This window comes from Balaenoptera acutorostrata, chromosome 14, assembly GCF_949987535.1.
Source record: "Balaenoptera acutorostrata chromosome 14, mBalAcu1.1, whole genome shotgun sequence".
In the NCBI taxonomy this organism is placed as follows: Eukaryota; Metazoa; Chordata; class Mammalia; order Artiodactyla; family Balaenopteridae; genus Balaenoptera; species Balaenoptera acutorostrata.
The window spans coordinates 34,753,947-34,769,329 of record NC_080077.1 but is presented as its reverse complement, the minus strand read 5'-3'; the positions used below and the strand labels follow the sequence as shown (position 1 = coordinate 34,769,329).

The 15,383-nt window shown below is 42.3% G+C and overlaps 1 protein-coding gene across 5 annotated transcripts in view; it reads right to left on the bottom strand.

Moving 5' to 3' along the window:
* The window catches only part of PTPRK (protein tyrosine phosphatase receptor type K), a 562,741-nt gene extending 548,870 nt beyond the window's left edge, over positions 1 to 13,871 (bottom strand). For all 5 annotated transcript variants that reach the window (XM_057527724.1, XM_007190825.2, XM_057527725.1 and 2 more), the window contains exon 1: positions 13,518 to 13,871. In XM_057527724.1, coding sequence (XP_057383707.1) covers positions 13,518 to 13,614 — 97 coding nt within the window. In that variant the 5' untranslated portion in view covers positions 13,615 to 13,871. The remainder of the gene's footprint in view (positions 1 to 13,517) is intronic.
* Positions 13,872 to 15,383: the final 1,512 nt, after the last annotated feature.

Genomic DNA, 15,383 nt, shown 5'->3' with positions numbered 1-15,383 from the left:
TTTTGCCTATAAAAAACTTCTCCCTGAAAACCATCAGGGAGTTTGGGGTTTTGAGCATGAACCCCAAGGCCAAGGGCCCATTCTCCTTGCTTGGCCCTTCAATAAACATTTCTCTGCTCAAAAACAAAAAGATGATGATGATAATAATAAAAGCTAAAGTGGATGAATTTTATTAGTGTGCCAGGCACTCTTAAGCACTTTAACTCAGTATTCCTCAAAACAAACATCTGAGATAGGTACTTGAATCATCTCATTTTACCAGATGTGGAAACTGAAGGAATGTGGTTGGGTCACATAGCAAGGAAATGCCGGAACCAGTATTCACACTCGGGCAGTCAGGTTCCAAAGTCTGTGATCTTAAATATTATGCTATATATTCTGACTGTCCTTTGCTTAAATATGAAATGGGCATAAAATGTTAGTGACTAGACTAAAACAGTTTTCTAAATTTCTACTTTTGAAGCTTGGGTCTTCGTAATTTGGCAATTTTGATTTTGCTTCAAAAAAGTTTACACATTTCCAAAATTACTTTTCTCCTTCATTCACCCACTGCAAGTCCTGTGGGCCTCCTTTCACACAGATGTTCAGAATCTCCATTTCCTAGTAGGGCAACAGGTGTATTGAAATGACAGTACTGTTGCTCCCCTTCAAAATGATTGACCCAGGCGCCAGGAATAGAATTTGCTCCGCTTCCAGGATGCAGGTGCAAGGGCAGTTTGGGGGATGGTCAAGGTCCACACTCATTCCCAGCTGCCTCTCCGGATCCCCTCCCTAGTGGCTGCCCACTGCTCAGGACAACACGCCCCCCTGAAGCAGTAGAGAGGAGACAGGTCAGAGTCGAGGCACCAGCAGCCGTTGATAAGCAGCTGCAGGCACAGCGAGTATGAATCTGCGGCCCAAAATCCAGGGCCTCTGAGCAAGAATGTTGAGGTTGTGAAGACATATTTACATACACTGTCCGCTGTGAGGACGCCTCCCCACCTTCCTCATCCTGCCTCTAAAGGGAGAAAAAGTAAGCTTCCAGAAAACAAACGTGCTCTCTCCTCTGCCCGACTTGTTTACACTTCCGATTAGTCAACTTTGGGGAATTTCCACTTGGTGGAATTTTACTATCACTGCAGCATATCTGTGCGTATTTCTTTTTTGGTAAGCTTCTAGTTTTCTATGTGTAGAATCAAGGATATGGAAAGACTGCTGACACACTGCATTGTGTACCCACAAATTGTGAGAGACAGACTTCGGCTTTGAGACTTGCCAAGCCACAGGGGTAAGGTCAGTCACAAAACAGCTCCAGACTTCACCCGTGAGTTGCTAAATGCGGAGCTATGCGAAGGTTACCACTGCTTAATTGTCAAAAAAGTCATATCTGTGCCCACCAGCATACCCAGGCCCTGCCACAGTACTGACACATAATAGACGCTCAAAGAACTGTGGAGTGGAAGAGTAAATAAATCGATGCAAACCTTAGAATCGTGCTCTCTCTCACCAATTAAGCAAACCAGCTCAGACAGCAAGAGCATTTTTTCCTCTCTTCATGAAAATATTCAAGAAGAAAAACTATACACACAACTTGCTATATATGAGCACAGTCCTTAAAACACATGTTCAAAAATTATCAGTAAAAATATTTTATAATCACATAATCTTCATTAACATATCTGGCGAAAGTACAAAAAATGTTTTGGAACACAAGAGAGTAAAACTTACATATATATATGAAACTTACATATATATATAAAACTTACATATATATATGAAAACTTACATAAGAGTAAAACTTACAGATATGTGAAAATGGGGGCTAATTTTTATGATACATAACAAAATTACTCATTGTTCACAAGAATCTTACTGACTCTTCCATACCACTTTCCCCAAAAGCTTAGATATGCAAACAACTTAGATGGCAATGCGTAACTTAGATATGCAAATATACAAAGCATCTATTGTTTTCATTTCCGTTCTTCACCATGTATTTTATGCCTTCGACACAATAATTTCTTTATTATCCAAGTTTCTATTCACCCCCCAAAAATTTACATTTTTATGGTACTTTCCAATCAGAAAAATACTTTCACATATATTACTCATTTTACCTTTAAAAGTGTCCTATTGAGTAACTAGAGAAGCTATTAAAATGACTCTTCATTGTAATATTCCCATTTTAGTGATAAGGAAACCAAGGTCAAGTAGAAAGGAATTACTCCAAATCTCAGAGCCTGAAAGTGACAGAGCTAAGAGTGGGACACAGTCTTACAGAAGCCCAATGCTCTGTGCACTAAAATGCTCTGTACACAGACCTCCAAAGAATCCAAAGAATCCTCCTGCTCTCTCTGAAGCAGATCGCTGCTAAATCCTTCACCTCATGTACTCCCTAAGTACTTAAATACGAATTTAGATAAAGAGGCAAAAATGGATCAAGACTATACAGCACTCTGCTTCAAACAAGCAGGGTGTTAGGCAAATTATTACAAACTTCACCATTCAGGAGTCACAGCTATCACACCTGATGAAGGTATAATAAGGGGTAAAAAAAAGAGTCCTAGAGAAAACAGGCACACACAGAGAAGAAAATAATAATTCATTAAGTTCTTTAAGATAACAAAGGTGTGTGAAAGCAAACCTCCAGTGACAGAAGGAAGCATGCTGAACAAACAGCAGTCAACAACCTTCCTCCCTAACCACTGCCTTCACCCCTAAGTGCCAGGCCAGCTGCTCTGGCCAGAGAAGGGAGGACACTCTAGTCTAAACTGGCACAGCCACACTTGGGCGCCTGATCCTCAGGCACAGCCAGCGGCAGGCCGCCTATCTAACTCAGGCCCGGGAGATAAATCTCTCACCGTGAGAGGGGGAGGCTAGGCAAACAGCTGCTACTTCTCTACACTTCATTCATTATTCAGTACCTTCTCACAGCAACTCTGTCCAACATCCCATGTTTTCAGATATGCATTATAAAGTCAGGCAGCAAGAGGTGAGAAGATCAAAACTATAAACAAGTTCACCTTCACCTCTTGAGTTTTTCAAAATTTGTTTCCAAAGTGAAGAGTTAACTAGGTTTTCTCTGTGTCAATTAGCATCATTTACCATGGTAGCTTACCCTTTGGCATCTATTAAAAACAAACAAATGCATACATGCAAACACCTGTTTGTGCACATACATATGTAAATAAATCCTGCAGGATAACTGAAAAAAACAAGCAATTATCTAAAATGCTCTCTTTCTGGGAATTCCCTGGTGGTCCAGTGGTTAGGACTCCGAGCTTCCATTGTAGGGGGCACGGGTTCGATCCCTGGTCAGAGAACTAAGATCCTGCAAGCCACACGGCGAGGCCAAAAATAAATAAATAAATAAAATGATCTCTTTCATTCACAGACACACAACTTATTATCACCTCATACTTGGAATACTATTCTAATCAAAGCCAGTCAAGTAAGGTTTGCCTTTGGAAACACTGGTTTTAGAACTTCAGAGTACAGACTAAAATATTTTTTAAAACCTTAAATAATAACTATCTATATAAATAACCACTAAGAAAAAACAATGCATATGTTTTAATAACAGTGACCAAATAAATCAAAATCTCAAGTTTGACCTCAAGTTCTTTCAAGCTATATGACTTTGGGCAAGTTATAGCAAATTAAAATTGAGGCATTTGTTTCAAAGGTCCCTTTTAACACTCAAAATTCTGTCAAATTTTAATGTTGGACTTATTCAATACTGAGGCAAAGAGAATACAATCATGAAAATAATAAAATGCATGCTTTAAAGCAGGGCTTAAAAACCAAAAAAGAAACACTCCCTAAATGATGAACAGCTGATCTGCAATGCACACAAACCTGCCACCATCTGACGGCCTCCTTCCTCTCTTCCTCCTCCACCTCCTTCCCCTTAGAGACTAAGGCTTAGACCACCGTGTCTTCCTGATATTACCACCTAGTGGTCCAGAGCAGGGAACTATCTGCTCCATCTGTCTTTTCCCCACCACCTCCTTTCACCCCTGCTCAGAAGGATTATAAATACACACACACGTACACCCCTCTCTGCTTTCACTGCTCACGACTTATTGAATTCTATCTCAAGTAACCACACTGTGGTTTAGGCTGCTTTTCCAGAACCTATCCCTCTATCTGTTGACAACTGATAGTTTCATCCACAGTCCCCTCGCCCACATGACCTGGTTGGGGGACCTAGGGCTGAACCCAGAATGCTAGTAAACTAAGCCAATCAGCCTACTTCCCCTCAGGAGCTGGAGATATGATTCACTGAATCCAAGGCCAGTGAACCGCAGGGCCTTTTCAGGTGCCCAGCACATAGTTCACGTTTTCCTAAGGGACCAGAACCTGGAAGCTGCTGAAAGCACCTTGCCTCTACAAGAAGCCTAAAACCGAAGTTCTGGAGCACACCAAAGCTAAGTTGAGCAGGCAGAGAAAGGTCACATCCCAGTGGAATTATGTGAACTCCTAAGTAAAGCTCCACCTGAATTGTCAGTTAGGAGAGACAATAAATTCCCCTTTTGTTGCAACCAGTCTAGGCTGCATTTTCTGCCACTAAGTAACCAAAAAAATGTCTTATTGCCACATCTGTGTATATATTCAATAATGAATCTTGGCTCTACTAGTCCCTCACACTGTCACCTGAGGCAAGTTAATACTTAACCTCTCTAGGCCACAGTTGGCAAAATGGAAATGATGCTGATCTTAAAGGATTATGGTGAGGATTTTAAATTACGTAAAACACCGATCATAAGGCCTGGCAGGTTGTAGGCACTCAGTAAATGGCAGTTCCTATTGTTGTTTTGACAACTGCTTTTTGCTCTGTCCTCTCTAATGTGTGAGGGAATAAATGAACCTAATTATTGCTGACAAGAATACAAGTAGAATTAGTACAAAGAGCAAGAATTTGGTGTAAAACTAGAAAAGGTAACAAATCAGAGACTTTAAACTTTGAAGTTCTTCAAGATGTATGGAAGTACCTTTGAGAGTTTCTCTCCATCACTAAGTTCTCTAACACTGATCTGTCCACAATTAAACCTCTTCCTTTGAACTCTAATGTCTAAATCAAGTAAACACGGAAGTCACTGATTTGTATTCATTAACCCAGTAACTATATTTTGTGTATTTAAAACAATACAGGTTAAGCAGACTTTCACTTATAGTATCAAACATGTAGAGAATTCTGCTGTGCATTGCCCCAAACTCCATCTCCTGATATCACAATACAACTATTATGGGTTAACATTAATTTATATCTCTTGTTTTTCATTAATTTCTGCCATAACCATGTCATTATGCCAGTATTTTCTGAGTCGCTAGTGAATGGCAAAAACAAATAGAGCAATCGTGATTTAATCAGAGACTTCACTGTTCAAACAGCCAGCAAAAGTAGACACATTTAGAATAGTAAATGGATAACAAAACACACTTACAGGCTCATTAATAAGAAGGCAATTAGGTCTTCTGGGAAAATTCATTTTCTCAAAGAATGCTAAAGCAAGTTACAAAAGGCAAGTAAAACTGTGTTCTGATATGAACAGTGTACACTGTCTATTACATCATAATTTTTCTCTGGAGAAAACTGACAAGAATCTCTGTTAAATATGAGCACAAAGGATAGTAAAAAGAACACCAGTGATATTTAATGTATTCTACCTAACTCCCATTCATTAAATTTGACTGTCCTATAAATGAGCTCCTTATTACAAAAATCCTTAAAATACACTTAGAAGAAAAAGAGAAATATAAAACAAGAAACTGCAGTTACTAGTTAAAAAAAGAGGGAATTATCGTCTTCCATATCAACATGTCAATATGCAAAGTAAAAATGATTGGCATATATCATGTTTGGTCCCTCAGATGATATGTTTACCTTTAAATATTCTTATATAATACGTTCACAGCTAAAAGTATTTAGCCTTATGTTTATTCTCTCATGAAATATTTTTTTCAAAATTGTCTGAGTATTCTTTTTTTAAAAAACCTGAACAGTATTGTTGTTTTGATGCATCTGGGGTGTTAAATTATAATTCAGTAAATACTGATCAGAAATATAATTCCAGGGAAATTTGTTTCATGTTGTAATGAATCCTTTCACAGTACTCTTACCACTCTACAGTGAAGAGCATGTGTCAAATCTTTCCAAGCTGATCTTTCTTTTTTTTTTTTTAATTAATTAATTAATTTATTTATTTATTTTTGGCTGTGTTGGGTCTTCGTTTCTGTGCGAGGGCTTTCTCTAGTTGCGGCAAGCGGGGGCCACTCTTCATTGCGGTGCGCGGGCCTCTCACTGTCGCGGCCTCTCCCGTTGCGGAGCACAGGCTCCAGACGCGCAGGCTCAGTAGTTGTGGCTCACGGGCTTAGTTGCTCCGCGGCATGTGGGATCTTCCCAGACCAGGGCTCGAACCTGTGTCCCCTGCATCGGCAGGCGGATTCTCAACCACTGTGCCACCAGGGAAGCCCCTCAAGCTGATCTTTCTTTGTCCTAGAGCAGTGTTTCTCAAAACTTAAATGTTCAAGCAAATCACCTGGGGATTTTATTAAAATGCAGATTCTGAGGCAGTAGGTCTGGGGTGGGCTCTGATATGTGATCACAAGATCATCGCAAGTTCCCAGGTGATGCTGATGCTGCTGGCCCGTGGACCATAATTCAACTAGCAAAATTCTAGGGCATCTTGCCATTGATGAATCCAATGACCATGAAGCAATTAGCCATCAACCTTTAAATGGGCAGTGAGGGCATTAGAAATTCTTCCTCTCTCTACTCTTGAATTTGCCGGATGACCTAAGTCGAATCACCACATCAAGGAGCTGTGGCCGGTCTGCCACTTAAGCAGCTGCTAGCACCCTACCGTCCAACAAGGACTAGGGGAATTTCTGTAGCTGATCAGCTGCTGCCCTGGACTGGGTTTGGAGAATCAGCCTACAAGCAGCTGGTTAAGGCACAGGCTGCATTTGGAAGAGTTTATATAAATAGATACCAATCTATTGGAATTAGGTTCCTTATTATCTCCTTTAAAGTATAGTACAGTGCAGTATATTATATACTATATAGTTCATATATTTTCCATTTCAGTTTCTTCATCTATGAAATTGACAAAATAATTCTCTACTTTCAATACTCTATCTAGAATATAAGTATAGGAGTTTGATCCCATCTGTAGATATCCTTGGTTTCCTTCTCACTCGAAACTTTGGACAATGATGTTCTATCATTGTTAAGGTATGTGTGTGTGTGAATACACATATTTACATCTTTCAATTTTCTCAACAAAATAAATGCAAACAGTAACTCTAGACACTATTTTATTTGGATTTGTTTCTGAATTCTTCTTTTGAAAATAATTCCTAGAATGACACCTGTAAAAGGATTCAGCCAGCACTGCTCTGTTCATCATTTTTATTAACAGAGCTCTATCTACAATCATATAAAGTGGAAACATGGATTATTTCATTCAGGACCACTTAATTTGCTCCTAAAACAATTGTAAGTGACAAAATAAGCCACTTGTAATTTTTATGGATTACCAACACACAGAGGAGAATGCCAAAAAACGCAACCAGAGTTAAGTGGGGAAATGGCAATGTTCCACAACAGGATCGATGTGATTCTTACATCCCAAGCCCAATGTTTCCCAGAAGCTCAACCATCCGCAAAACCACACAAAACTTTTTTAATTATGTAAGTTCAGTTTTTATTACTAAAATACTAATTACAAATCAAAAGAATTCCCATAAGAATACTGCAGGAAAATAAACATACCTTTCCCAACAGAATTTTCATGGAATTAATAAAACCTTTTATGGGGAACTATGTTTAAGAGCATTTCTCATAAAAACACAATTTCCACTAAGACGGAATTTGAAGTTTGTAAACCATCTACCTCCAGACTTCTCATTGACATCACACATTCAAACATAACTTTTAAAGTTTTCCAAAGCCCAGGTGTATGTCACTATCTCAAAATAACAGGCAATGTGGCACTCAAATTTTTTCTAACCCCATTTACAAAAAGGAACTCAAAGTCTCTCTTCCATTGAGAGATATATAAGCACAAACAAATACTCCGTGACATTAAAAGATTATTTCATGGATTTACAAGTTTATTTCTACCTTCAGTTGAAATAAAAATTAGCTTGATTGATGTACTTACTTTGTTATCAAATACCCATTTAAGACATCATGAATTGACAAAATACCATTATTCAGAACTATGACAAACAGCATGAGTTTTGATGAAGGAAAAACAAGTCATGTTCAAAACCAATTATAACATTTTTAGGCAAAAAGAAACACCATCTGATAAAGGAACACAAACCAGACACATATGATCAAAGGGTAAAGTCTGAGAGGAAGACACAGAGGGAAGTTTTTACATCCACAGAATAAGAAATGAATGTGGGCCTTCCCTGGTGGCACGGTGGTTAAGAATCTGCCTGCCAATGCAGGGGACATGGGTTCGAGCCCTGGTCCAGGAAGATCCCACATGCCGCGGAGCAACTAAGCCCGTGTGCCACAACTACTGAGCCTGCGCTCTAGAGCCCGCGAGCCACAACTACTGAGCCTGCGAGCCACAACTACTGAAGCCCGCGTGCCTAGAGCCCCTGCTCTGCAACAAGAGAAGCCACCGCAATGAGAAGCCTGCTCACCTCAACTAGAGAAAGCCCGCACACAGCAACGAAGACCCAACACAGCCAAAAATAAATAAATTAAATAAATAAATAAATAAATAAATAAAAAATGAATGTGTTCGGGCAAAGGCAAAGGCTGATTCCAATAAACAAATCAAAAATATGGCTTTTTTCCCTCTTTAGAAAATTAAAGATCAAACACACACACACACACACAGATACACACACACACACACACACACACACACACACACGATCCCAGTGTTTTGTTTTGTCTTTAAGAACAATCTGTAAACTCCCTTGATGTTTCCTGCTCTCAGTCTTCCAACAATCCTCTTCCTGCCCTCCGTGAAGAGCAAGTAGGGGACATAGGAAGAGCACAAGGCAGAGGAGGACAGCATTTTCCATGCCTCAGAGAAGCAGATCCATATTTAGCATGACTTACACTGTCTTTAACACCATCTTGAGCAGACCTAGAACACAGCACTTCAAAAGCATTAGTAGGCAACAACCTAGTTTCTCTATACAGGACCATATCACATGAATTAAATGTTTGATAAAGGCCATAAAAACGTGTAGTAAACCATCACTGCCTAAAATATGAGATTAGGTGGGAGGATTGGCGTTTGCTCTGGGTAATAGTTGAGTCATATTTCCAGTTTCTAAGAACATGATCAGCACCAAAAGATATTTGGTGAAAACAAAAAGGCTGTGATTTTGTGTATCTGCACGTGGGGCTTTGTTGTTGCTAGAGGGGAGTGGGAAGGAGTGTGGGAGAGGGGCAGAATGGCAGAGGGGTGGATTTATTTTTCAAATTCACATTTATGAATACAAAGAGAAGAGCTGTCAGCAGCACACATGCCAAAGCCCAAATAGCAGCCAGACCTGCCTCTTCCCGTCTGGGTTGGCCAGACACAAAACGACATCTTGCAATGTAGGAAAATCAACAGAGTCAGTTATATGGAGACTGGTGAAAGAAAAACCAGTCCCAGAAATGTCTGGTTACATATTATTAATAGCTTAGAACTTGGAGTTTTAATGAATTGAGGGATCGAGAGATTCTGGCCAATCAAAACCAGAAAACCGACAGGCAAACCTTTAAAAAGCTGTCTCTCTGATGTATCTTCCCAGTAGAGATAATAAGTATAAGAGAAATTTAACTCACATACAGAGACAGCAAAGAGTGAGACACTGGGAAAGTGGCACTGCTTAGATGAGTTGCAAGGTTCTAAGGGATCAAGTAAGTAAACGCTTACAGTGTGACATGCCAGTGACTATATCCGAGGCAGGATCTGGAGTTGCATTTCCAGGCTCACATCATACTACAGAGACAATAGTCCCTCTCTAGGTCACTGATAAGACTGCATCTAAAAAGCCACATATTTTTCTCCCACTGAGATGAAAAGGGTGAACAGCCAATACAGCTAAAAAAATTGACTAAAAATAAATTTCTTCTATAGTTTGAATACTATGAATGTTAATAGTGACTCTTCCACAGGTTCAGCTCAAGTAAGGATTTACGGAAGGTAAGTAAAAAAAAAAAAATTAAAGGATAATTTCTCTCAATGTGCTGATAAAATTATGGTCTGGCCAATCTAGGATGTTTATATTTAACAACAACGAAAATGAATGAATGGCTGAGTCACACACACACACACACACACACACACACACACACACACTCCTGAACAGTCTGCGCTTACTAGGACAGACTGGGGGAGCAAGAAAAGACTGAAGTCAAGACACTTAGCTACTTTAATATATGATGATTACACCCCAGATAGCTGCATAATGTTTGATAATATACAGTTCCAGCTCATATAAACTATTTCACACCATCCTCATAAAAAGCATGAGGAAAGGTCAGAACAGGTATTATTATCCCCATTTTACAGATGAGAAAGCTGAGTCTCCAGGTACCTCATCTATGACTGATTTTGTCAGTCATCTGAGTCCTAATACAAAAAACTTTCTCACATTATATCAAGAGATGGCAACTACACAACCCAGTGAATAAACTTCAGCACATCCTTGTGCTTCTATGCCTCAATTTCCCCAGATGTAACACAGATATGACACATTTTTTTAGGTGTTAAGTGAGCCATCAAACTGAAAGAATTTAAGTTGAGATTTATAAGAAGCTCTGAAGTTCAGGTTTTCAAGAGGCTCACCATGTAGCATTTTTACACCTTAACCCCAAAAGCTAAGAAAAAATTCAAAATGACGAAAATGTTCCTAAACTGTGGTTTAAAGAAAGCAGACTGGATGAGTACATGATATATCAAAGATCCAACAATCTGCAGTCTTTCAAGTTTTGCTTTTGAGGCTCACCGTGTTAGGAAGCACACAATAATATCTAAAAGTGGAAAATGGCCTAATAAGTGTGATTTTTAAAACATATTTTAAAGTTCTGAACATGTATTTGTTTTACACTTTTAAAGCATTTTTATTTAAATTTCTCAAGAGAAATAAAAGTTCATCATTTAAAGTAGAATGTAAGAAAAAAACGCAAGAAAGAATACACCTCCAATCTCTGACCCCGTGTCTTTGCAACAAATCTGACTGCCATAAAATCTGATGACAGAAGAATAACAAATAACAAATAACAAAAGCAGAAAATGCAAATTTTTACAAAACAAAATAACAAAAGCAGAAAATGCAAATTTTCACAAAACAAAAGTTTACCTTATGGAGAAAGGCAGACCCACAATCTGAACTGTGGGAATAAAAGACATTCATTTCTGGGCATATATACAAATCCTGAATGGCAAAATTTTGAGATACAGTCCTGCCACAATTGCATTTGTTAGGACTGCACATTCTTTCACTTAACTATAAAATAAAGTCGAATGTTTTGCTTTGTCAAAAAAGAAAAGCCAGGCTTATTTAGTTAAATTACTTGGAACTGCATGTCTAAGAACATAACTGTTCATTAGAGATATCTGAACTCCAGGGATCAGAAAAGCTCATCTGTACATTCCGCTGGAGGAAATTTAATATTTACTTGCTCATTAAAGGGTAAATAACATTTGAAAAGAGAAAAAGAAAAGTTTCTTTACAGATGAAAATATATCCATCAGTTGTTGAGACATTAATAGTTGCAAATTTTGAATACATGTAAGTTTAATCATGCAACTGGTAGAATTCCAACTTTCAATTAACAAACTACATGCCTTTTCAAGCGTAGGCTCTCCGTGCATTGACAAACACTGCAGAAATCAATACCCACTCCAACTCGCCTGCATGTAATGTCTTACAACAAGCACGCTTCCAGTACCAACGGGCATTATATGTCAGACATGCTTGCAGTAATGCTTACTCCAGAAAGAATTAAAATTAGGCTATCGGATCACTCATTGCACATAGCTGTTGTCCTCTGTATACATCACCTGTGTACATAATTTTTCCTGTACTCGCTGCATTTCATAACCTGCCTGAGTGCACAGCACACGCTGCCATCTGAATTTGTTATCTACCTCCTTTTACAGAGTTCTGAAGGGGGGAAAGAGAACGGAAGGGAAATAAACATTACTCCGGAAAACAATTTGAGTTTACTTCCAGGAAACCAGGCAGCCACAACGAGAGAAACTGACAGTGCAAAGTTCGTCCGTTCTCCGCGTCCTGTGGCCTCAGCCAGGAGCGCGGCTGTCGCTTCCCCCGTCTTGTCCAGCAGCCCTCGGCCACCTCTGCGTCTCCATCTGCACCGCGAACCAAGGAAGCAGATGCGCTCGCCAGCCAAGCAGAGCTGGGTGGGCTGGCCAGAAAAGTTGTCTGGACTGGCGGGAGGCAGACGATCGCCCGGGAGCCTGCTCCCCAGCGTCCACCTGGTGAAACTTCAGAGCCCCCAGAGGAGAGAACGAAAGAAGCAACCGCCAGGAAGGATCACAAAACTGGAAGGGAACGGAGGACGGGACTGGGAGAAATGGGGTTTCACGGACTTCTCTAAGTGGTTTTACTAGAACCCAAAGGGCTAACTGGCGAGACCGCACCGGATGCCTCCTCTTGGGTTCTCTGGGCGGGCGGTAGTCGTTTGTAGCCCCCATCACGCAGGCCGGCTCCGGGAGGAGCTGGGCCAGCTTCGCGGTGGCTATGCCGGAGGAGCGGGCTCCCACACCGCGGGTCAGGCTTCCCGGACCCGGCGCCCAGACCTCGCTGCCCAGGACGGCTCGGCGTGGATCCTTAGAATCATGTTTCAAAACATCTTACAGGCTCCGCCAACACACACACGGAACCTACTCCGCGCAGCGCCCTAACCCACGGGGCGAACCCAGGAGCAGCCCAACGCTGGAGGAGGAGACAAGGACTGGGGGAGGGACGGGGAAGTAGTTAGACAATAGTCAGGAGAGGTTATTCCCGGGACAAAAAGCACCTGGCAAAGCGCGCCGAGGTCACTCCCTTCGAGTCTCCACCTTTCTGACAATGGCTTCCCCGGGAAATGTTTTTTGGAACGCTCTAGCGGCGGAGAGCAACAAGCCCGCACTACGAGCAACAGAGTAGCAGTCCCCAGAGTCGTAACTACTTTTTCCTTCTCTCTTCCCCGGCGCGGTGCAGCCGGCGCCGGACGCCGAGGCTCCCCGTTCCCCAAGAAAAGCACTGTCTCGCGCACTCCCGCACAGCCCTGCCCGCCTGCGCCCGGAGCGATCCTCCGCCAGGAACAATGGGTCGCGACGAGGAAACTTACTTGCCCCCGTGGCGCCCAGCCCGGTGCCCCGCGTCCCACCTGGCACGAAGTCTGGGGACATCTCTCCCTCTGCCCGGTACCCCCACCCCGGGTCGCGAAAGCTTCCCCCAAACCCTTGCCCCCCGGCCCTAGAGAGGAGCCGGCTCCACCCCTGGCGAGCCCCGGGTCGGGGGCATTCGTCGGAGCTCCGGACGCCTCCTCGGCCACTCACCTGCGGAGAACTGGCCTTGGGCCGACCCCAGGAGAGGCCAAGGGGAGAGGAGCAAAAGCGCCACAAAAGCAGGCAGCGCCGCCGCCGCTGTATCCATGTCGACTTTGGGAGAAGTTTCAAGCCGCTTTGCAAAGAGCTGCCGGGGGGAATCTCAGCGAAATCCACAGCTGAGGGGTCGGCCGGGCCCGGCGGGGTGAGGGCGGGGAGTGGACAGCCTCCCGCCCGCACTTTTTCCTGCTCCGCGGTCGCCAAACTACCTTTGGGGCGCCAGCGTCGCCCGAGTCGCCGGCCGGCCGCGGCAGCAGCTCTCCATGCTCGGCAGAGGCTCTCCTGTTAGTCAAGAGTTACTTTGCTCTGGGAGGGATGGGGGCGGAGCCGGGGGTGACGTCGCCCCGCGGGCTCCGGGCGCTTCTGAGGAATGCAGGCTCGGGCGCGGCGCCGCCGCCGCCGCCGCCGCCGCCGCCTCCTCCTGCCGGAGAGACGCGCGCCAACCCCGGCCGCGCGCCCCGCGCTCCGCGCCGCCTTTGTTCGCCGCCCGGGCCCAGCCGCCCGCCGCCGCTCGGGGGCAGCGGGCGCGAAAGGGGACCCGCGCCGTTGTCTGCTCTGTTTCAGAAATCGCAGTTCGAAAAGCGAGAGTTGGGTAAGCAGTGTGGCGGGACCCCAGAGGATGAACGCGGAGAAACCCCGCCGCCCAAGCAGAGGCGCCCCGGGGTTCTGTCCCCAAGACGGAGGTCCTACCGTATCGGTGGCCGGTAGGAAGAAGGGGGAGTGTAGAAGCGCCCAGAGGAAACACCCACCTGCATCGCAAACTCTCTGTTCCCTATTCGTGTAATAAGGAATGAGACACCCCACCCCCGTAGAAAACTTATTGTTCCTTCTTCATATAAAAATAAAACTTGAACCAAAATAAATGTTCAGTAACTTCCCAGTGTGAACAGCTGGCATGTCTCCTTTTTGGTTTGTCATTTGCCGAATATTTGGATTTACTCTCTGCTTCACTGACTTTGCTTGTAGTTCTGAAACCTTCCGGCCTCTTTCTACTTCCCTCCGGAAGAACCTAACAACTGCATCAGGGCTTATTATCCTTGCCTTACACGAGGGTATGCTGGAGTAGGAAAGGCTTTTTGTTTTGATTTTAATATCTAAGAGATATTTAAGACATAAGTATTTAACAAAAGAACTTTACACGGACAATGAAAACAGCAACAAATGATTTCATCCGGAGGAAAATAATGCTATATTATGACAGTAAAGTATTTTACAGTTTGCTGATTCTTCAGAAGCTTGAAGTGGTTTCACCATATGCCACATTTATACTTGCTTCTGTGAAAAGACTGTATAGTGCATACTTCATTCATTTTTGTAAAATAGCGAATAAAATAGATGTGGTCACAGAATAAACAATTTTTATTCAGAATTTTGGTGTCATATATACAATTCCTAGAACAATGGAATCTCTTGATTGACATCTGTCAGTTACTCAGACATCTTTAGCTTTTGTAAATCACGGACAATGTGACATTCAATTTAATATAATATTCACACCATTTACCAGGACACATATCCCTTTATTCAGATTAAGTATACGCTATTAAAGACCAGGTTTATGATAGAACTCGTTATATATATACACGCACATATATATATATACCAATCAGCAAGGAAAATACTTCTTTAAAAATTTGATAAGAATAGACGCTTGATTAAATATAACTGGCAGTCTCATAGCTGTCTCATTGGCACACTGACTAGCTCAGCACTTGTCAATTCAATTCAGCAATAAGTTCATTCTTCCTTAGGATGCAATGTAGATTACTTTTTAAGTCATTAACCTATAACTGTTAGCACATCACTGTTCCTATTTCT